Source organism: Phanerochaete carnosa (assembly GCF_000300595.1).
Source record: "Phanerochaete carnosa HHB-10118-sp unplaced genomic scaffold PHACAscaffold_9, whole genome shotgun sequence".
NCBI lineage: Eukaryota > Fungi > Basidiomycota > Agaricomycetes > Polyporales > Phanerochaetaceae > Phanerochaete > Phanerochaete carnosa.
In genome coordinates, this window is record NW_006767636.1 from 1,175,168 (window position 1) to 1,197,269 (window position 22,102).

General features: G+C 55.5%; 8 protein-coding genes across 8 annotated transcripts in view; 6 read left to right on the forward strand and 2 right to left on the reverse strand.

Moving 5' to 3' along the window:
* PHACADRAFT_262212 (glycoside hydrolase family 13 protein) overlaps positions 1–1,550 on the forward strand; it is a 2,611-nt gene extending 1,061 nt beyond the window's left edge. Inside the window, exons 3-4 of the mRNA XM_007399570.1 lie at positions 22–312; positions 370–1,550. Coding sequence (XP_007399632.1) covers positions 22–312; positions 370–1,420 — 1,342 coding nt within the window. The 3' untranslated portion in view covers positions 1,421–1,550. The remainder of the gene's footprint in view (positions 1–21; positions 313–369) is intronic.
* A 667-nt stretch (positions 1,551–2,217) lies between these two features.
* PHACADRAFT_262215 (uncharacterized protein) lies at positions 2,218–3,648 on the forward strand. The gene is made up of 3 exons (XM_007399571.1): positions 2,218–3,181; positions 3,236–3,489; positions 3,550–3,648. The coding sequence occupies exons 1-3, from the start codon at positions 2,385–2,387 to the stop codon at positions 3,636–3,638; spliced, it is 1,140 nt and encodes a 379-aa protein (XP_007399633.1). The 5' UTR covers positions 2,218–2,384; the 3' UTR covers positions 3,639–3,648.
* A 263-nt stretch (positions 3,649–3,911) lies between these two features.
* PHACADRAFT_212454 (uncharacterized protein) lies at positions 3,912–8,570 on the forward strand. Its single transcript, XM_007399572.1, has 22 exons — positions 3,912–4,016; positions 4,066–4,344; positions 4,401–4,479; positions 4,531–4,615; positions 4,664–4,778; positions 4,827–4,945; positions 4,998–5,421; positions 5,470–5,571; positions 5,627–5,743; positions 5,795–5,893; positions 5,943–6,066; positions 6,121–6,281; positions 6,344–6,546; positions 6,607–6,699; positions 6,750–6,867; positions 6,929–7,046; positions 7,102–7,146; positions 7,202–7,208; positions 7,262–7,336; positions 7,394–8,046; positions 8,104–8,253; positions 8,308–8,570. Exons 1-22 carry the CDS (start codon positions 3,984–3,986, stop codon positions 8,433–8,435), a joined length of 3,327 nt encoding a protein of 1,108 aa, XP_007399634.1. The 5' UTR covers positions 3,912–3,983; the 3' UTR covers positions 8,436–8,570.
* Positions 8,571–9,770: 1,200 nt separating this feature from the next.
* On the forward strand, positions 9,771–12,262 carry PHACADRAFT_187232 (uncharacterized protein). The gene is made up of 6 exons (XM_007399573.1): positions 9,771–10,279; positions 10,340–10,370; positions 10,426–10,605; positions 10,665–11,241; positions 11,299–11,487; positions 11,543–12,262. The coding sequence occupies exons 1-6, from the start codon at positions 10,058–10,060 to the stop codon at positions 12,093–12,095; spliced, it is 1,752 nt and encodes a 583-aa protein (XP_007399635.1). The 5' UTR covers positions 9,771–10,057; the 3' UTR covers positions 12,096–12,262.
* Positions 12,263–12,743: 481 nt separating this feature from the next.
* On the reverse strand, positions 12,744–13,150 carry PHACADRAFT_57869 (uncharacterized protein; the record flags this gene model as incomplete). The annotated part of the gene is made up of 2 exons (XM_007399574.1): positions 12,744–12,917; positions 12,971–13,150. Coding segments are annotated over 2 exons (354 nt in total), but the record flags the coding sequence as incomplete, so codon positions are not given.
* Positions 13,151–14,924: 1,774 nt separating this feature from the next.
* On the forward strand, positions 14,925–15,462 carry PHACADRAFT_31642 (uncharacterized protein; the record flags this gene model as incomplete). Its single annotated transcript, XM_007399205.1, has 4 exons — positions 14,925–15,064; positions 15,119–15,198; positions 15,258–15,353; positions 15,410–15,462. 4 exons carry the CDS (start codon positions 14,925–14,927, stop codon positions 15,460–15,462), a joined length of 369 nt encoding a protein of 122 aa, XP_007399267.1.
* Positions 15,463–15,703: 241 nt separating this feature from the next.
* Positions 15,704–16,489, forward strand: PHACADRAFT_262217 (uncharacterized protein; the record flags this gene model as incomplete). Its single annotated transcript, XM_007399575.1, has 2 exons — positions 15,704–16,137; positions 16,199–16,489. Coding segments are annotated over exons 1-2 (379 nt in total), but the record flags the coding sequence as incomplete, so codon positions are not given.
* Positions 16,490–18,527: 2,038 nt separating this feature from the next.
* Positions 18,528–21,229, reverse strand: PHACADRAFT_262219 (uncharacterized protein). The gene is made up of 10 exons (XM_007399576.1): positions 21,008–21,229; positions 20,945–20,959; positions 20,630–20,883; positions 20,377–20,579; positions 20,126–20,320; positions 19,873–20,062; positions 19,639–19,816; positions 19,383–19,576; positions 19,224–19,317; positions 18,528–19,165 (listed from the first exon to the last, which is right to left on the reverse strand). Exons 1-10 carry the CDS (start codon positions 21,136–21,138, stop codon positions 18,913–18,915), a joined length of 1,707 nt encoding a protein of 568 aa, XP_007399638.1. The 5' UTR covers positions 21,139–21,229; the 3' UTR covers positions 18,528–18,912.
* Between the last annotated feature and the right edge of the window lie 873 nt (positions 21,230–22,102).

Genomic DNA, 22,102 nt, shown 5'->3' on the forward strand with positions numbered 1-22,102 from the left:
TACGATGCGACGGCACCGCATGCCGCCCAACAACTGGGAGTCCATCTTCTCGGGCTCGGCGTGGGAGTGGGACGAGGAGACTGGCGAGTACTACCTGCACCTTTTCGTCAAAGAGCAGCCGGACCTCAACTGGGAGAACCCCGACGTACGCGCGGCTGTCTTCAAGACGATGCGCTTCTGGCTCGACCGGGGCTGTGATGGCTTCCGCATGGATGTCATCAACATGATTTCCAAGGTGCCGGGCCTGCCGGACGCTCCCGTCCTAGATTCGACGAAGGAGTTCCAGGGTGCGAGCTTGTACTACGCTAATGGGTAAGTTGTCGTCATTTAAACGCTATTTCTTTCGCAGGCTAATCACGGCTCTTGCAGTCCCCGTGTCCACGAGTTCCTCAAGGAGATGAATGAGAAGGTGCTCTCGCGCTACGACGTGATGACTGTTGGAGAGACGCCGTGCACCCATCTTCCTGAGGATATCGCCGCCTACGTCTTCCCCCAGAACAAGGAGCTTAACATGGTGTTCCAGTTCGAGCTCATGGATCTCGATCTCGGTGGCGCGGAGGACAACCTCGAGTCTCTCACCGCTCTCATGCACCGTCAGTGGAAGCTCACGGACATGAAGAAGTGTGTCAGCAAGTGGCAGACGTACATGCGCGAGCACGGCTACTGGAACACGCTGTATATCGAGAACCACGACCAAGCCCGCTCTGTCTCGCGCTTCGGCAATGACACGCCGCGCTGGCGAGCGCTCTCCGCGAAGGTGCTTGCAATGCTGCAGACGACGCAGACCGGCACGCTCTACGTGTACCAGGGCGAGGAGATTGGCATGAAGAACTTCCCGCGAAGCTGGAGCCTCGAGGAGTACAAGGACGTCGCGACGATTAACTATTACAAGCAGGAGCGCACCCGCCGGCAGAAGGAGACGGGCAAGGAAAACCCGAACATGGAGGACATCATCGATGGCTTCCAGCGCAAGGCGCGCGATCACGCGCGCACGCCGCTGCAGTGGAACGCCGCGCCGCATGCGGGCTTCTCGACGGGCACGCCGTGGATGCGCGTCAACGACGACTATGCCGAGGGGTGGAACGTCGAAGCGGAGATGAAGGACCCCGGCAGCGTCTGGCACTTCTGGAAGCGCGCCCTGAAGCTGCGCAGGCAGCACGAGGTCTTCGTCTACGGTGACTTCGTGCTGCTCCTGCCCGACCACGAGCAGGTTTTCGCGTTCGAGCGCACGCTCCGCGGCGAGAAGGCGCTTGTCGTGCTCAACTTCAGCGAGCGCGACGTCTCGGTCGACCTCGGCGCGTCTGCAGGGGTCGCGCCCAAGATGCGGGTCGCCCTGTCGAACTACGACGACGTGCTGTCCCAATCGTTGGGCGGAACTGCCGTAACACTGCGGGGTTACGAGGGTAGGGTGTACGTCTAGAATGGTACCCTGAGAGCGAAGGGTCGGATTAGGAACGGATTTTCTTAGATTTTCACAAGGGCTTTGGACCGTATGCCGTACTATAATGTAATTCCTGCAGAATCAGGGACAACCTAACACTGTCTTCTGCACCCTCGACTTGCCCTCGACTCAGAGCCGTTGTGCAAGCGTGTACTGCCAGAATTCCATAAGAGGAAGGTACTTCACACGCTCCTCCCTCACTTTCACAGTGAGTGTGAACTCGAACCACACCCAGCCGCTATAGCTCGCATCCTTGAGTTCACTTGTGATGGGGACGACAGAAGAGGACGCAGTACGTCCGTTAATATGCGCGATACAGTGATATTGCCACGGGATTAAACTCTGGTCGCGGCGCTGAACTTGCCTACACCTTGTCCAAGCTCAAGCTTGTGCCACTTCGAAGCTAGCTCCGCAAGGCAGATATCCTTAAGCTCGGCCAACTCGCACTAGTGTATAGGTGTTAAAGACGGAGACGAGGATGTTCTTCGCTTCGCCGTTTGTAACCTAAGGTGAGTCTCGAGGTACCGATGCTGGTTTTGTCTTATTGTATCTCGGTAGTGGGGCGTAGTAATCAAGCTGTTTGTTCCCAGGGCTTTGGCGGAGCAGTACTGGTTCTGTCACCAAGCGATCGCGCATGCAGTCAAAGAAAAAACACAATACTGCGCTATGGGCTGCGGCAAGGCCCTATCAGCGGCAGATATCCTCACGGCGTTGCGGCCTCACAGAAAGGGCATGTACAACATAGCCTCTTGGATATCTTACTTCATGGCAGCGCAGATCACTGACGACGGCCCACTTTGCACAATAAGACGCCTTGACATGGCCTCCAACTATATATGTGGCGTCGCAAAGGGGTGCTTTAACTTCGGAAGTCATCATTCAACATCCTTTCCATCTTCTACCTTTCCTCTCGGCACAGCACTCCTGCTTGCTTGCTGCTTCAATGTCGCGAGATGTTCTAAGCCCCTTGGCAGGCTTCTCGCCTCTTCTCTCCCTGCAGACTGGCAGGCAGCGACGGCAAGCCCGCGTACCTTCGCCTATCGTTGTCCCAGGTTATCCCGTCGATGAACACGCCGCACGAATCCGCTCAGCGCAGGCTCCAGCTGGCACGAGCCAATCCGTCCGCTCCTCTGTCCCGCCTACCATCCTCGCTCAGGCTGCTCGCCCCCCGCCTCCTTCGTCTGCTCCAGCCTACTCCGCTCGCCTACAACAGCCTGCACGCCCAGCATTCCCGACTGTGTCACCAACACCGCCAACGTCCATCTCGCCACCCTATCATGCTGCACCTCCAGCTGTGGCGGCACCACATATACAGGCTGCGCCGTACGCTCAGCGAGTGTACAACGTTCCCTCATCCGCTGGGAATGCAACCGGCCCATTCATGCGGGCACAACCCCAGACTACCTTCTTTGTCGCGCCGCAGGTGCCCCAGACGTCAGCTGCGGCGCCCGTGTTTCCACCACGACCCCAGTCCGCACCACCGTGTCGGCCTATGCTCGTACCTGTTGACCCAAGCCAGGTGAATGGGGGGGACGTGATATGGTTTGATGGTCGGCCCTATGACAAGGCGACCTACGCCAGAAGTTTGTCACCGCAGATGCGGATTGAACTCGCTAAGCAGGTCGTGCGCGATAACCCAGGGCGCAAAGTTCCGTTCCTGAAGTGGCAGGTACAATGCAAGTTCGGCTTCGATCCGGACGACTACCGTGACGTCGCACGAGTCATCGAGCTCTCGAGACCGTACGTGCATTTCTACAAGTGCCAAGTATCCTGATGGTCATTCCCCTCTGCCAGGAGAGAACCTGCGGTCCCGCCGTTGTCGCGAGTGTCGCCGGAGTCTCGGGCACTCATCTTGGGGGAACCGCAGCAGCAGAAATGCCGAAACCCTTTCAAGCGACATCCAATAAAGTCGTACTCCTGCAACAATGTGGATGGGTTCGTGGACTCAGAAAATAGATCCCTCGACATATATGAGGACGGCTGGCCCAGGACCACTGGCTCCTCTGCTGCAGTTAACCCTTCAGTTGGTCCGGTTCTTGGACAGCCAGGTGGGTAGACTTCTGTTCCGGGATGCTGCCTTTGTCTTCTCACCACTAGTACTCGTACAGTCCCCTCTATAGTTGTCGTCCCGCAGACAGGTGGCTATCAGCTGCAACCAACGGTGCGATCAGCACACTACCAATATCGACCGGCGTAGACTCTAATCCACGGTCCTGGTCCTTCGTCCGGCTGACTTGGGTGATCGTACTCAGGTTAATTGCTCAGCGGTGGTGGATTCCTTCTCTTGAGGATTGATACACTATATGCTTCATCTGAGTCGCATATTAGTCTTTCTTTGTAGCTGCTATGTACACTCGTGTATAATTATAATGTCAATATACGGTGTAAGATATCACGCTTCCATGTGTAGACTGAACAAATCTGGGAATGTGGGTGGTAATATTGTAATGGTGCTTACGCGCGCGTACGCGTAATGGACGCGAGTTTCTACATCTCATTCCACTTGCACACCTCTGCACATTAACCGCCATTTTCATACAACATGTCCACCAATCCTCAAGATGACGCAGAGAGAGTAAGTGCCCTCCACTTATCCTGTTCAAACTCACATCAATTCCCCACAGATTCGTTTGAAGCGACTCGCGAAGCTCCAAGGAGTAGCTTCCAGCTCTCCTAGCCCCGCACAGACACCTGCCTCTGCGTCGTCGACACCCCCGCTATCTAAACCCCAGACTCCTCCACCACAACCGAAGCCACAATCTGTACCGATAACTATCAAGCGATCCGCAGACATACTTGCACCGCCGCCACCGAAGAAGAAGACACCGAGTACGCCAGCAAAGTTCGATCTGCCTGCGTGGGAGGACGAAACAATTCGGACAGTGCTAAATGTTACCCTGGATGTGTGTGCGATGTCTTGCTGTACTTTTGGTGCTTCATTAACCTATTTTGTAACCAGAAAGACCTGGCGGAGAAGACGGGGTGGGAGGTCGTGTGGCTTAAGTCATTGGCTGTAGAGCTAGAATCCGAGCTTCCAGGTGCGTCCTGCTGTCATTCTGGTTTATATGCGGGTGCTGATTGTAGGACAGATGTCCCTAAACCTCTCCGTTTGAACAATGATATCTTAGACCGTCTGCTCATCGCAAGGCTAGAACTGGATCCTCAAGGCATGTCGTAAGTCGCGGTCTACAATTTGCCTAAGTATACACTCAAACGAAACAGAGATGACCTTGAATATCTTCCTGTCCTCGCGTCCTTACAGTCACAAACCGTATTCGAGTACCTCGTGGCATGCTGGAAGCAAATCAATACTGCCCGATCTGCCTTGCTGAAGAAGGTTGGCCCTTCCCTGCACTTCATTTCTCGTTTCTCACGTCCACCGTAGGGATACTCGCCGCCGGACACACAACGCGCCATTGAAGTCCTCGACAAGCTTCGAGACCTAGTCATCAGCTATGCGGGGCTTACACTGCAGGAGCCGGAGATGTTCCCTCAACCTACTGGGTATGTCCTTTCCACCGAATATCCTGTCTTCGTGCTAACCTGGGCTTTGAAGCAAGCCAATAGGTGCTCCCGAGTTTGTCGCGAACCTCGTTAACCTCTCCTCCCTCGCCGCTCCGCTGCTTTCCGTGCAAAGCTCGAGCAGCGCTGTCCTTTACCCGTCCGATGTTCAGCCCTTCCTGCAGGACCTCGCAAAGCGCTTCGATAACGAGGGTCGCGAGCTAAATGCAGTACTCGGCCCCGTTGTACGCGGAATGTGCTTCCACGAGTCGCTCTTCCGTCCGGAGGGTCTCGCGGGTGGTGACGCAAGCTGGCGTGGCATCATCGGTGGGCTCGAGACCCTCGTCAGTGTGAAGTCCATCGGGAACATGATCACGCGGCTGGACGACTTCAACCCGGCGAATGCACAGGCGCACAACATTGAGCTGGTCAGCTTGTTTGGGCCTGTCCTCCGACTAGGCGTCTTTGACCGAGAATGGGTGAGTTGTTTACTGGTGGATGTGACCTGATACTGAGTATGCGCCAAGCCATCGATTGCGGTGGCCTACTTCACGAAGGCCGAGGGACGGCCCGCAACGGATGTAGAGTCCGCTCGCGCCAGCTTGCGAGGGACGCTGAAGAGTTTACAGGTGCGTTTGCGATATTCAGAATGTCGGCATAGTCTCAGTACTTAAGGTTGCATAGGCTTCGATGTTCCAGATTCTCAACACTCTCGTTCGCAGCTCGACAGAGGCGCGAGAAGCGGTCTTGAACTATTTCGCGAGGATCATCACGTTGAATGTCCGTCGTGCCGGTATGCAGGTGGGTAAATCCATATTCACCTACAAATGCACCTAAACCGGCCTGGATTAGGTTGAACCGGACACGGTCGCGTCAGACTCGTTCATGGTCAACCTCCAAGCCATATTATTCAGGTTCTGCGAACCCTTCATAGATGCCAACTACTCAAAGGCCCGTACTATTCTGTATACTCTTACCGCAAATTTTGACGAGAGGTCAGATTGATCGCATTGACCCACTGTATTTCGCCCACTCCTCTCGAATCGACCCCAAGGACGAAACACGCATCAACGCGACGAGCCAAGAGGCAGAGGAGTGGAGGCAACAGCACGCCAACGATGGCGGTACGTGTTTCCACGACATCAATGCAAGCTGTAGTAGCTCACGAAAGCGTCTAGCCCCCGCTCCGAACTTCATTTCAGACATCTTCTACATTACGCTCGCGATGAACCATTACGGCTACCGGAAGACAATCACGACGTTTGAAGAGCTTGCGCGGCAGTACGACGAGATGGAGCGGCACCTCGAACAGCTAGAAGGTGACGGCTCGTGGCGGACTGTAAGCGTCTACCCTACTCCTCGTCGCCCGTTTCACTTACTATGTGAGCAATACAACAACAGACTCCGTTGCGGGCGCGCATGGAAGCTGCAATCAACGCTGTAAAGACGGAAATGGATAAGGTGCAGGCGGGGCAGATGGCGTTCCAGACGCAGCTTGCGGAGCCCGAGCTTGTCTTCCGTGCCATCAGCTTCACGAACTTCGCCTCGACATGGCTTATCCGCTTCGTCGACCCGAAACACCAGCATCCGAGCCCGGCGGTCGAGTGCGTCTCCCGTAGTTATCCTCTCCCCCAACATGCAGGTCGCTTACGTGGAGCACTTAGGTTGCCGCTGCCTAAGGATGTGCCAACGTCCTTCAAGGTCTTACCTGAGTATGTCATCGAGGACATTGTAGAGTTCCACTTGTTTGCTATCCGGTACGCTGTCTACCATTGACCAGTCGCAGCTGTTGCTGATAGAAACCAAGTGCTGCACCGGAGAGTCTCGAGCTGACCGGCAAGGTCGAGCTCATGATGTGGGCGCTAACACTCCTGACCTCGACGTGGTACATCAAGAACCCGTTCCTCAAGTCCAAGATGGTCGAGGTGCGCATATGCGCCTCGTTTCGTCTCGATGATACAGGCTGACGGCGTCATGATTTTATAGGCACTATCGTACGCCTGCTGGAAATGGGATGGACGGAGGAGCATCCTGGAGTCTACACTCAACACCCATCCCATGGCGCTCAAGTATCTCATGGCGGCTCTGACTCATTTCTACATCGGTGCGTGCACCTTTGACATGACGATACAATGAGGCTGAGTGTGGCAAATGACTAGAGGTCGAGCAGACCGGTGCAAGCTCGCAGTTTTACGATAAATTCAGTGAGTTTTGCTCGATTGTATATTATTAAGGTGGCTAACATGTGGCTTATTCTAGATGCTCGGTAAGATTTAAACGACGAAGGAATCTCGAGGCAAGACTCATGAGATTGCTCAGACGTGCCATGACTTACATCTTTCGCACAATCTGGAACAACCCCCAACATCGTGACGCTCTCAAAGCTCAAACGAAGTACGTGGGACGTGGATTGCGAATTGAGAATTGTTTCCTCACACTTATATCTCACAGGACAAACATGGACCGCTTCGTTCGTTTTGTCAATCTCATGATCAACGATGTGACCTACCTTTTGGATGAATCTCTGACGGACCTCGCGAAGATTCATGACCTCCAGATGGAGATGGCCGACACGGAGGCCTTCAGCCGTCAGTCGGTGCAGTACCGTCGGGAGCGAGAGGGCACGCTGCGCTCGCTCGAGCGTCAGACCACGACATACACACAGCTCGGAAGCTCAACGGTCGCGTTGCTCAAGATGTTCACGGCCGAGACCAAAGAGCCGTTCATGGTGCCCGAGATCGTCGAGCGGCTCGCGGCGATGCTCGACTACAACCTCGATGCGCTCGTCGGGCCGCGCTGCCGCGAGCTCAAGGTGAAGAACCAGGAGAAGTATAAATTTAACCCCCGCGCGCTGCTGGGCGACATCCTCGAGGTGTACCTCAACCTGAGCGACCAGGGTGAGTTCGCGCGCGGGGTCGCGAACGATGGGCGCAGCTACAAGAAAGAGCTCTTCGAGAAGGCGCTAGGCATCGCGACGAAGCACTTCCTGCTCAAGAGCGAAAACGAGATCGAACGGCTGCGGCTGTTCGTCGTCAAGGTCGAGGAGACGAAAGCGACGATCGAGGCCGAGGACGACCTCGGTGATGTGCCGGAAGAGTTCCTTGGTGAGTTGCGCATCGAAGAACTTCCATGTGTCCCGTATTGACTCTGTCTGCCATCAGATCCACTCATGTACACCCTCATGCGCGACCCGGTCATCCTACCGAGCTCGCACACCGTCGTGGACCGCTCTACCATCAAGTCCCACCTCCTGTCCGACGCAAAGGACCCTTTCAATCGTGTGCCCCTCGTGCTAGAGGACGTTATCCCTGGTATGTTTTTCCCAGAAACCAAGTTGGACTCTTGCACTTAAGCGGACTTTGCAGATGTAGAGCTGAAGGCGAAAGTAGATGCCTTCCTTGCCGAGCGCAAGAACAAGAACACGGCATACGACAAGCCTGAATCGGAGCTCGTGGACATGCATAAGGATGTGGATAGCATGGACACTACGTAAAGTCCCGTAGAATGCGTACGACTTGTGAGAACACTCAACTTGTACACGTGTAGTCTGTAATGCGTATCTTTGGTTCATGCCGCTTCGCTCTTATTGTAAGGGCTTAGAGAATTTGGATCGACAGATGACATAGCCGGAATATGGGTCAGCACAGCCACGGAAAAGAATGACGCATGAAGAGCATCCGCATGGGAGGGGTGCTGTGAACAGATTTCAACCTCTGGAGTTGCGCAGAAAAAATCTTGGGAAAAATGCGTGACATGGTGGCGTGGGAGAGAATCTTGATTGCCGCCTTTGAGCGGCGCATAAAGAGAGCATTCCACCTGAACCCGACGCTCATCTTCGATTCCCGCCGCCCGACATCTTCAAGATTCTGCAATCCATGCCCTCATCAGTCGTTGTAGTGTCTAGCAGTTTTTTGGATCTCTGCTATACGTTCTGTTTCTGTCTGTTCTCCTCCGTGCCCGTCCGATGGCGCCTTTCTGCCCGAGCAGTGCTTACACATCCACCCTGCATTCAGTTCTGGTGAAGCGCCAGGATTGAACGACTTCTGTCGTCTATTCAACGTACAGTCGGGCACCTTGAGAAGTGCTGACTCCAGATGAGGGAGTCTATCACGGTTGCACTGTGACGCACATCGTTTGTGCGCAGTCGCAGCCTTGTCAACATACAATGTACATCATCATTTTCCCCCAGCACCCGCTTTCGAGTGACCGATAATTAGATTTATGGTTGACCTCATCGGCCACACAATATTCCCCTTGTGTGTCGCCGCAGGTATCGTCGGAGGGCAATGGATATAAGTGACTGCCGCGATATTTGAGTTCTGCCACGGTACGTGCCTTGCCTTCCGCCGTGCCTTGAGCTAACTAGGCAGTAGATTTACCACCCCGTCCGAACACGTTGCCTGTCGCGAACAAGCTCTGTTCTCTCTTTTGTTTCGCCAACCGCTTTCGTTAGCCTCGCGCGAGAGAATCGTCCCTTCATGTCGAGCTATTATATGCTCAAGTTTCTCTGGCGACTTCAGAGCGCATGCACGTGAATGCTTCATTCACGAAGTGAACACACTTCATGGAAGTTGAGAATTTAACTCCGTCAACCAGGCACTGTATCCTTGATGAATTTACCACCTCATACAATTAGTTTGTATCGCTCGGATGCGGCGCTCACCGCCCCTGTTTTGCCAAGCGAACTCACCAGCTTTACTGCATCCGTCGAACGGACCATCGAACCAACTTCTTGCCACTCTTTTCGCGAGTTTTGAAAGATGGTTCGTGTTTTCATGACATCCTGCCATGTAGCAAGCTGATGAGCATACCAGTTTTGTGCGGTTTTCATGCAATTTGGAAGCCACTGCTGAACGGGCGTCTCGTCAACGAGGCTGTTCATCACTCTGATGCGCCCACTATCAGTGCGGCCATAGTGATTGGCATGCACGTCGCTAGCCATTGACTAAGGATCAAGCATGAGCATCTGGGCAGGTTAAGCGACGATGCCCCGTCGACGAGCAGGAACGTGCCGTGCCTCGCTGCTCACCCATATATGAACGGTGCTATGCCCTGCCGCAAGGCACACACGCTCTTCCCCTTCCCCTTCCCCTCCTCTTCTCCTTCTGGCTGACGATGGTGTCCTCAATAGCCTCCACGTCGTTCGTCACCCTTGCGCTGTGCGCTGCTCTTACGCATGCTGCCCCGAGCGCGCCCCATGCCCGCCGCGCCGCGCCGAGCGGTCTCTCTATGAAGGCTTCCGGCACAGGTGTGCGCATCATGGACCTTGGAGCCTCTTCTGCTGGAGGCAGCGGTTCAGATGGCGGGGAGGCGGTCACCGACGTGCAGGACGTCTTGGTAAGCATCCGATGCTTTTCACATCCTCTTCAGCATCGCTCAACTGGTATCACCTTCCAGTACAAAATCGAAATCGGACTCGCCGGCGGAAGTGAGTATCAGATGTGAGAAGTTGCAGCTCACAGCATTGACCGTTGCCTCCGCAGCATACGTTGTTCAGATGGATACCGGTTCCGCTGATCTCTGGATCTATGCCCCTAACGACAACCTCAAACTCACGAACCAGTCTGGAATTACCACTAACTTGACGTACGGTACCGGCTCTGCCGAAGGCGAGATCGTGTTTGGAGAGCTCAGACTCGGTAACTACACGATTCCCAGCCAAGGCAAGCCTCGCCCTTCCCGTCCGCTGCGCACGTGGGACTAATGTAAAGTTTAACTTTAGCTTTCGTCTCTGCCTCTTCTGCAGAGGACTTCTCCTTCTTTGATCAAGGTGTCGTCGGCATCCTCGGGCTTTCGTTTGACGACACGAACCTCTCGCCCATCAATGCGGCCATTGAGGATGCATGGGGCTCATCTTCGACACTCGGGCGCACACCCATCAGCAGCATCTTCGCTCAGGACCCGAGCGTGCCGGACTCGTTCGACATCCAGCTCGACCGCTCGAGCGACCTCGACGACACGTCGACGGGCACGTTCCTCATTTCGGAGCATCTCGACGACTTCGCGAACATCACGAGCCAGCCACAGCTGCCCCGCCAGGCTGTCGGCCGCTGGAGTGTGCCGCTCGATGGCATGTCGGTGAACGGACAGGTTTTCGCATTCGGCCCATCCTCGATCTCTACCGTCCCTGCGGGAAAGATCGCGGCGCTTCTCGATACCGGCTATTCGTTCCCCCCACTGCCGCCTGATGCGGTAGACGCGATCTACTCGACCGTACCCGGCGCCGTGAAGTTCAGCGACTCGATCCCGCAATGGTTGGTACCCTGCGATGCTGGTACAAACGTCACCTTCACTCTCGGGTGAGTACCTCCAGTTCAAAGCTTTGTTTCTTGCTGGCTGATACCGGAATTGTGCAGTGGCAAGCCCTTCCCCGTGCACCCTCTTGATCTGACTGCCGTCGGTCAGACGGTGGTTACACAGAACGGCCAGGACCAAAATGTCACTTACTGCTATAACTCATACCAGTACCTCGACCTCGACCCGACCGACTTTTCCGGGTTCGACGCCATCCTCGGTGACGCCTTCCTGCGCAACGTCTACGCCTCGTAAGTGCCTCTTCTGGCCACTCTCACACTCCGACCTAATCTCACCGCCCGTCAGGTTCAACTACGGCGGCAGCCCCTCGTCCGGCAACGAGAGCTTCGTCCAACTCATCTCGACGACGGACCTGGACGCGGCGTGGCCCGACTTCGCGGCCTCGCGCGCCCAGACGCTCGCCGCGCTCCCGCCAACGATCGACCCCGCGACGCTCGCGAGCCTCGTGAACGGCGACGACGGAGACACGACCGACGACAGCGTCGCAGGCGCAGACGCCGTGTCCTCCTCCGTCTCTGCGTCCTCCACGGTCCCGTCCACGTCGACCACCGCGGTGCGCGGGACGAGCTTGCCGACCGGGGCGGCGTCGTCCGCGGGGGACAGCGCCGACGACAAGCTCTACGCGCTCGTCGACAAGTACGGCCCGGTCATCGTCGGGCTCCTCGCGGGCAACATCGTCGTCGGCGTCATCCTCTGCGCTATCGCGCTCGCCGCGTGCATGCGTGGCGTCGTCAAGGGCGGCGCGCAAACGCGGAACATCAACTCGAGCTACGCGCCCGTGCGCTTCAAGGAGGCCGAGGTGCACGGCGGCGGCGACAGCCGTTCGTATCAGGATTGAGTTCGGGTTTGGTGTATATCGGGGATTTGGCGCTGATCTACGTTGTTTCTTGCTTTCATGGGACATTCTTGTTTTGGTCGCACTGTTGTATGTAAATTATTAATGCACGGGTACTTCAATCATCGTTTCAAGATGAGCAACGATCGAGAGCATGATAGTGATGTTGCGAATAATGATAGTTTGCAATTGATGCGAGTAGAGGGAAGTTCGAGAGCAGAGCCACAATAGCGAGCGGCGTAGCTATGGAACGAGGTTGTCGGCGTACAACTGGTGTACATAACTAGAGAAAGTGGGCCCAACCGGGGGAACAAAATCAAGCGCGATTGAGTATCTCCTGCGTGGCTGAGATGTTTGCCGTGGGACATGTACGTTCGCCAGGCTGAAAATATCGAGGTTGCCTGCCGAATTGGTTCGCTGACGGTGAACTCAGCGCGATTCGTATGTCAAGCTTCCGCTGTATAAAGCTCAGAGCGCTGTCCCGCGGCCTTTTCCACAGCTCCAATCCGGCCACGAACTTGAATGCCGCCTCGGTGGGCTTACTAGAGGTGGCTTGTGTGCCGAACTGCGAGTTGCTGGGGCTTCATTTTGCTGGCAGTCCCGCAGCAAAGCGAGGGCAAGTTCTAGATGTGGACAGCACGAGTGCATACTGTGCGAGGGATCGTATTTGAATGCTTCAAGGACGGTTAAGGCGATACCTTGTCCCTCTCGCAGCACACAGAGCGCCTTCTCTGCGACCCCGTCAGCGCCCGACGTCCCAAGACCTACCATCATGCCGGCGGTCGGGCGGAACGGAGCATACTCAGGCCCAGGAAAAAGCTTGCCCTGCCGCACAATGATCAGGCCACTTATACGCGGAGAAGCGCTCAGCCACTGACTTGGTCGAATTCGATCCCAAGCTCAACGACTTTTCCATTCGTCATGGCCTGGGAGACACCGGATATATGTCTATTGCCGAGGTTCAGGACATGACGAACGACGGAAGTCGCCGCGATGCTGTGTGCGTAGCAGAGGCGGATCCGGAGCCATGCAACTGGCACCTTGTGATGTTCCGTGAGGAGGTGTCTCATGACTGACTTAAACTTGACGCGAAGGCTGTTGAATAGGCTGAAAATTGTTGCTGCCTCTTGTTGCCTCTTGTTTGCCGCATTTTTGCCGAATGCAGCATGTATTTACTGCTGTATGCTGAGGATACCTATTCGGATAAGGTTTAGACAATGGTGGACGGCTCGGTGAGAAATACTGCATCTGAAGTGCATAACAACGCCGTCACAGGGGCGCAGCATGGAGTCCTGCTGAGGGGACACTTATCCCTCAGTCGTGATCAAGATGCAGCTCTAGGTTTAGAGGTATTCATCATTAACTGGCAAACCCTTCGTCCAATCGTTTAGCCAGTGATCAGAACACAATACAACAGCACGACGCTCCGGAACGCGGGGAGTGCGGTAAAGTTGAAGAGTATATTATCGTTGAAAGATTCATTGTAGGAGAGGCGTGCTCATTGGGATGGAATCTGGCCGTGAATCACCAGAGGATAAAGTCCGCTCTGCTACCTCTTGAGCCACTGGCATTCCGCCAAGTCTTCGGCGAACTTCGTTCCAGTAGGGTTGCCTGGGATTGTGGCTAAATGAAAATGTAATCAGAAAGAGACTGTGTCCATGCGCGAATCAGAGCCTACGCGCAGCCGGAGCGGCCATCTTGCTCGTCCCGCCGACCGTCAAGACATGGCTCGAGGTGCTCAAGGACTCCCTACGTCCGCCGAGTCTGACAAAGGAACTGGAGGTGGCGGTGCTGGGGCTTGAGTTGCAGGACATGACTCGGTCTGGGAGTGCGGATAGTGTGGTGGTCTGGGGAAGGAAGACGGATCTCGGCCGCGGCCTCTTATACGGAGGGTAAGGTGGCCAAAATCGAGGGTGCATCGCCACAGACCACCTGAAAGGCACAGAATTCAGGCGCCTCTCCAAACGCTTTTGGGTTTAATAAAGGAACGTCCAGAATGGTCGCCGCGCTTTAGCTGGTCCACTATTGGGGTGCTTTATCCTTCGGCGTCGAGTGGCTCCGCCAGTCGCGTATGGTTGGCCTGCGAGGCAGATGTCCGGTGACATCCTCCAGGCGCGTGAAACCTACCCCGAGCGGGAAGATGAGTGAGGAGGCTCAGCCTCGGACGATGGAGACGGAGGACAAGATGTTAGACGCCGCACTCGTTCGACGCCCATCATATTTGTGTCTATTTGGCCACGGCTTTGTGGCGTTCGTCATATCAGCCGCGTCCGATGCATTTCCTCGAGGCTTTTCACCATAAACAACGCGCGTCCAGCTGTTATTGCCTCCCAAAGAGCTCATAGCACAAGCGTGTTTAGATGAGTCTAGGACGGACCATGCCTCGAGCGGCCAACTATCCGAAATTAATATCAGACACTGACCTCAGAAGTACCAGATCCGCCAGCTCGCTACTGTGCAGGTCATTGACATCACGCTTCAACGCTTCAGCAGGAATTTCCTCGCAGAACCCAAGTTGATATTCCTGCTCTGTATATTTGTTTGTCAGCGACAATGCTGTTCTGCTGATGTCCGGGCTGACCGTGACATCGGATCGGCGTACACGCCTGCCGCGTACCTACATCCGGTGGCAGATCGGTTCAAATTATACGATTTGTACGTCAAATTACATCGAAAATCTGTGCTGCAGGCGGGATTACCGACTTGCGGATGCCAGATCCCCGTAATACCGGTCGTTCAGTGGTCACGCACGGGCTGAAAGGGCCGTGTCGCCGAAGGTATAAAGCTAACCACCATGAGATGGCCATTGCACAAACAACAAACCTCACGAACATGCGTCTCTCTACTGCGATTGCCTCTACTGTCCTCTCCTTCCTCGCTATCGGTGTCTCTGCCGATCTGTGGATCCCACCTGTCATTGAACCCAGCGCGGACACCGTCTGGGTCGTCGGCCAATTCTACAATATCACTTGGTACCCAAAGCATCTACTCTATCCCTTCAGTTAGAGACTAATTCGTTGACCCAGGGATAACTCTGATCCACCTGTTAACATCACTGACTCACTGGGTCATGCCTATCTCGTCAAAGACTTCCTCCTCGACCCCAGTATGCTCTCAGCGTCCTGGCATGGCAAGGGCTGTGCTGACAATTTTCCTCCATGACAGACCAGCCGCAGATCGCAAGCAACTTCCCTCTGCGCCAGGGTTGGGTCACCGTCCAGGCACCCGACGTAGCACCTGCAGACGACTACAGCATCCTCCGTGAGTACCATGCAGCTGCACCTCTAGCATATGTGCTTAAGCAAACTTTGCTCCAGTGTTTGGTGATTCGAGCAACTTCGGTCCTGAGTTCTCGATCGTCAGTGCATAGGCAAGCGTAAGCAGAAACGTGCACTGTCTTCAAAGCAAGTGCATATAGATTAGGATGTGCAATATATGAATAAATACACAAGTTCTGTACGAAATGCCCATCATGGAGAGTCGGCAGGTATTAGACTAGACTGAGCCGGCGATTGATGGCCCAAGGCGAATTTACTGGCACTCGTTTCATCTAAGGGACGAGAGATGCGTCAGCAGTGTTTTGCGACAGTGAGAACCATTACCGTGCCTACCTTGAGCCACGCCTCCGGCAGTACATGTGCAAAGTAGACATCTTCCATGACGCCGATATCCAATCCACAGGGTTCCGATTCGGAGGCCTCAAAGAAAACATTTAGAACCCCGGCGAGGCTCGCCAGGGCGTTGTCCATCCGCCTAAAGAGAGGCCTGTAGGCATCGAGGCTGTACATGAAATAGGAATGTTCCGAATCCCCATGGATACTAGGGAGTGATGAGAGCTCGAAGTTTAGTGTCATTGCCCGCAGGGGTGCGAGTCGCCACTGGCAAGGTCCGGGTCTGAGAGCCTCGAGGAGGCATGTCGTAGTCTGCAGCATGCCCTCGGTCCGTCCCGGCCTGCGGTCAGATAGGGAGACATTTATAGCCAGCGACTCGAGGTTGGGACACCAGGCGAGGATGCAGTCCTGCAATACACGTTCTACAGATGATCCTATATCGCCATCACTGTTTAGCCAGCTGGATGTGGTTTGTACCGGGCAAAAAAAACAAACCTGACAAGAGCGAAGAGTGGGACAAAGTCATCGCCCCTAGGCCCAGGTGCGTCAACTGGCCGCCAGAGGTGTGGAGCAGCTTCCGTAGCAAAGCCACCGTCTGTGCGTCGACTGTGTCTCCTTCTCCGCTTCCTTCCCATCCCCGATGCACCTCCTCTTCCTGCACCGTGGTCCACGAATCCCCAATGTCCAGCGAGGTCAGGCAAACGCAAAAGGAAGCCGACAGCGCCTCGACGGTTTCCCGCACGGGCCACGGATTTCTGAGGAAGATCGTGCGGATGTCGATAGTTGCGGGAAAGTTCAGCCAGGCGTCCCTCTCGGAGGTAGGAAAGGGGCCCAGATGGAGGGCGCCGACGTCGCGGAAGAGATGCAACGCGTCGAACGCCTCGCGGATCTCTACGTGATGGGTGCGCGACACGAGCTTCGAGAATGAGATCCGCAGGTGCTCTACGGAGACGCGTCCTGGCCCCGGCCCCTGCAGGCCCACAATGTCCGAGTCCGTCGTGCTCGCGAGACGAACGTCCACGAGCTGCAGAGCCTGCAGGTTGGGGAGCTTGTTGAGGACGGAGAGAAGCAGGCCGGGATCTACAGCGTGTCTCGTCGGGCTGCCGTTCGCGTCCAGCGGCAGACAGCACTCGGTGTCGCATTCCAGAGCGAGCAGTCGTATCAGAGGTGCGACGTACGGACAGTCGTCGAGGAAAAGGAGGAGCGCCTCCAGGGATGGAGCTCCGGTGAGGGGACGCCGGGTGGACCTGTACACATGGCTTCTATGTCGCTGGGTGCGATCTGAAGACAGGTCTGAGCCTGGATGGCCGCATTCGAGGCCGTTCTCGAGACCTGCAACCAAAAACCGTATTCGAAGGTCCTTGAAGATGTACGGCAAACACAGCGCTCGGAAGGCCTTTGAGGTGCTTGACAGAGAGACGATGTCCCGCTGCTGAAAGTAAGTGTACAGCGGCTTTCTGGTCATAAGATGGCCGATGATAGTATGGCAGATATCTTCCGGCAAGTCGCAGAGTGAGGGCCCTCGCGGTTCCATGAAGAAGAGAGACACTGTCGGCGCATGTAATGAGTTGATGACGAGATGGTACGATACCTGAGTGGCAAGCCTTACCAACGAGTTCGTTGAGAGTGACGCTCTGTTTGGCAAATTCCTTCAGAAGTGTTGCGGCTTTCATCCTGCTGGTGGTTGGATCTGAAGTGTCTGGAAGCCATTTGTCAGACTAACATAGGTGCCTTACATGCTGTGCATGAACTGTACAGGGACATCGGAGCGCTGATAGTCATCATTGTAGAGCCAAACGCCATGTGGAGCAACAAACAGAGCGCGGTTTAGGCCATTCCTGTGCAGCGTGACGCATCAAGTTCGCGAGGAAGACATAGTTTTGATGTCAGACCATTCGCTCCCAGGATAAGTAAGCTATTGCAGTAGGGGATTAAAAGTAAGCGGAATCCGGCGCTTACCCGAATTACCCTTGGGTAATCAGAGGGTAAGCCATAACCGCGACGCTTGAAGGTATGGAAAACAAGACTACGAAGTCCCATGTGCTTTTATGTAAGCTCATCATCCGGAATGTAAGGACATCAAAATGCAAAGAGCAGAGTCTCACGGCGAGCCACAGTGGCACGCTGTCGTCGGCCCTTGTGCGGTCAGGTCTAGGACGACCTTGGACCCATGACCGCGTCTTGTATGGCAAAAGACCGTGCTTGAAGATCAGCGAAGGTTTACTTTACGCGTCGTTGGGGCTTGAGTAGTCAGCATTTGACGGCGCAGCCGTCCAAGGCAGCTTCGACCTCCACGGACGCCCACAGGCGGCTAGAGCGACGGTCGAACCAGTCATTCGCCGAGCAGGCACACGAACGCGGCCCCGGTTGCAATCCTCGTCGAATGCGCGGGAGGAACTCAGGGCGACGGCTGCGGCAAATGCATGGCGATCAGGAGGCAAGGACGCCGCGACATCTCAATTGTCGATAGGGGAATATTCGACGCAGCGGACGGCGGAAACGGAAGCCCAGCCGATGCATGGAAGACGCGCCATCGTTTCCCCGTGCCTGCGGGATACTGCACACGTTCCTTGGGCCCGTGTGCCGCCAATCCTCACGCCATTTAGCAGGCGACATCGAATGAGAGCTTGTCTGGGGTGCCCGTGCATGAATCTTACCCATCGCGGGACAGAGCCGCCTGTTCTCGTCTGAACATTAGCTCTTGCAAGCATCACGGAAGCGCGGCATTCCATAAGCACCCAACAAGGTACCGCGAACCTGGACAAGACTAGCCCAAAGGAACAAACGCGCGGACCGCGAGCGTGCGGACGAAGCGGGGAAGCTGAGAAGCTGGCATACGAAGAAGGCTGCGGCGCGAGAGAAGCCAGAGTCAGTTTGCACTCCGCAGACCCGCGAGCTTAGATCTTGACTTCGGTGGTATATGTGAAGATAGACAGCGCAGGTTCTGTGGATAGCAACGTGCCCGACATTTGACCGAGGGTAGGCGAGATACTCTTGCCGATGCGCAGCTTGAGAAGCACACCAGCCTGATTGTGTGGGAAGGACCATACAGGGTCGCATATCCGAGTGGAGGCGGAACGTAGCATCGTGGCATCTGCTAGCGTACAAACCCGTCCGTCTGAAGGTCGTCCAAATTACATACACAGCCGTCCGCACTCGCATACTTTTGGAAGAAGCGCACCGTGATCAGTTGAATGACCTGCTTGCGCTCAGGCATCGGTGATGCAACCGTGACTGGCGTCTTCAACAACCTTCGTGTACTTGTACAGCGTGCCTTGCGAGACCTTGAGCGGAGGTGCCTTCCACCCTTTGCGGCGGCGCTCGAGCTCCTCGGAGGCCACGTGCAATTCAATACTGTTCTTGACCGCATCGACAGAGATAACGTCGCCGTCACGCACGAGCGCGATAGGACCACCGACCTGCGCTTCCGGCACAACATGGCCGATGCAGAAACCGTGGCTCCTGTTCGCCGAAAGTTCAGTTCGTCGACATTGCGCGGACCAACATTTAGACGACAAACCCTCCGCTGAAACGCCCGTCTGTCAGGCAGGCGACATCGTGACCCAGGCCGGCTCCCATGATCAAACTGGTGGGCTTAAGCATCTCCGGCATACCTGCCATGTAGAGTTTTTGAGTTCCAGTTTCAACAATCGGACTTCTGTTGGGAGGCATGGCTCACCTGGTCCACCCTTGGGCCCGAGATAACGAAGAACCACGACAGTCTTCTCACCCTTCTTGATGGAGCCGCTCTCTACTGCCGCAACAAATTCATCTTCTGTATCGAACGCACGCGCCTTGCCCGTGAAACCCAGGCCCTCCTTGCCGGTAATCTTCGCCACAGCACCGCCTGGCGCGAGGTTGCCTTTCAGGATGCTGCAAGGCAATGTTGCCGTTAACTCCACGGCAATGAGCGTGGACATGCGCGAAGCCCATACCGAAGGTGACCAGTCTCCTTGATCGGTTTTTCAAGGGGGCGGATAACGTCTTGCTCCGTAAAGGAGAGCTCCCCGTGCTTGTGTGTCCACCGTTCAAGGTTCTCTCCGAGGGTCTGACCGGTGACAGTCATGTTATTTCCGTCGATCAGATTGTTTTTCATGAGGTAAGCCAGGATTTCTAACGGCATGGTTAGCACTCATCCGCGGAGCAGTTCATTTTCGGAGTAGGCTCACTGGGGATACCGCCGATTTTGTATACGTCCTCCATGACATATTTGCCACTGGGCTTCAGGTCAGCGATAAATGGTACGCGATCCGAAACGGCTTGGAAGTCGTCGATAGTGAGCGTAATGCCCACCGAGTGTGCGACCGCAATCAGGTGTAGCACGGCGTTAGTTGATCCGCCAAGGATCATGGTCAGGACCTGAACGGAACGGAAGTTTTAGAGTCTGATCAGGGGCGACGCAACGGGTATGCGCCGACGCACCATGGCATTCTCAAACGCGGACCGAGTCATGATATCCCGTGGCAAAATGTTTTTTTCAAGGAGGGCACGCATCGCAGGTCCGACGGACGCACACTCCTGAATTTTTTCAGGATACTCGGCCGGGAAAGAAGACGAGCCCGGAAGAGACATGCCGAGAGCCTCGGCGCAAGAGGCCATCGTATTTGCGGTATACATCTAGAAATAGGACGTGTCACAGCAGTGCACGGATATGCCAAGTTTGGGAGGCTTACACCTCCGCAAGCGCCAGGTCCTGGGCAGGCGTGGCGGACGGTATTGTAACGTTCGCGTTCAGCCTCTTCGGTGCGGCCGTCCTGGAGGAACTTTCCATACGACTGGAAGGCGGAGACAATGTCAAGTTGTGGCGCGCCAGCACAGGATCCGGGGCGAATGGTTCCGCCGTAGACCATGATACCTGGCCGGTTCAATCTACCGACTGTATGCGCTCAGCGTGGGTCCAGTCCATGTTGATATTGGGAGACTCACGTGCCATCAACACGCCTGGCATGTTCTTGTCACAACCAGGAATGACGACCATGCCATCGAGCCAGTGTCCACCCGCAGCAGACTCAACCTGATCCGCAATCAGGTCCCGCGACTGGAGAGAGTATGACATCCCGCGAGTACCCATACTGATTCCGTCGCTGACACCGACGGTACCAAACTGGTAGCCGATGATGCCTGCTTCCGTGAGCGATCTCTTGACGAGCTGTCCGAGTCCCAGTAGATGGCGGTTGCATCTGGATGAACGGGCGGACACAAATCAGTGTCCGTTTGCCATAAAGAGCAGCGTGCGCGTACGGGTTGCCTTCGTACCTATATGGCGGTCAGAACGCGCCATGAAGAGGACGTTTGGTCACGCACCAGACACTGCCGACGCCGACCATGGCCTTGTCAAAGTCCTCGTCGCTCGAGATACCATCCGTCGCGTACAACATGGCCTGGCTCGCGCCCTGGGTCTTGGGTTTGGTCACGGTGCGGCTGTAGCGATTCATGATGGGTTTCTCCGTGCATCTCGTCGCAGAGGTCGAGAAAAGCCTGCCCTGGAGGCCATGGCGGCCGACGAGCAGCGGTGACCGGACTGGCATGGACGTTGAGGACAACTTCAACCCCCAGAGCGCGCGGGCGCGTAGTGTCGGAGTCACTCATGTGGCGGAGTCACGGCATCACGTCACGCTTCGCAGGGCCGTCTGGCGAATCGGGACGACGGGGTTTGGAACTCGCAAGTCCGTTATCTCGCGACGCTGGAAAATGAGCTGTGATCACTCGCAGACGATAATTTTTTGCGAGTTAGTAGTTAGTGGTACAAAGGAGCTTCAATTGCCATATCGTCAAAACGACAAATGCAGGCGGCTGACGTTGAATATTTGAATCTTCCTACACGAAGACGGTTCTGAAGCGAAAAAAATTGCCTGAGCATTGTTCGCGTTGATGTATGATGGTGTCTCGGCGCGAGTAGATGCGGGACTCTGTATGCATCTAGTACAGACGGGATTTAACATATTAGATTTAGATTTAGGACGACCACAGTTCGGCGGCATGCAAGCTCCGACAGCGGTGTGGTCTAAAGCTGGGCCCTACTGCGCTGGCTCAGCGAGACGTCACTCGTAGCTGTGCCGATCTCGGAGGGTTTGGGAGCCGGATCTCGACGGACCTTGAGACGACTGAGTGGCTGAGCAGGTAAGACTTGCGACATTAATCTTCAAGCAGCCGGGGGGCACTGTAAAGGTACGCGAGCGTACGAGTAGCGTTGGTATGGGCATTTCGGGGATACGGAGAATGATGCGCCAGCCTCGCCAGATCGAGATAACATCCTGAGCAGTGGGGAAATTAGACGCTTTGACGCGTGTAGCCTGCGCTTGCCAGGGAGAAGCGAGCTCGCAGTCATGCTCCGCGTTTTTCTCGGCTGCAACCTCGGTTGCTCAGCACGAGAGAAACGGGTATTCACTTGTTCAGATG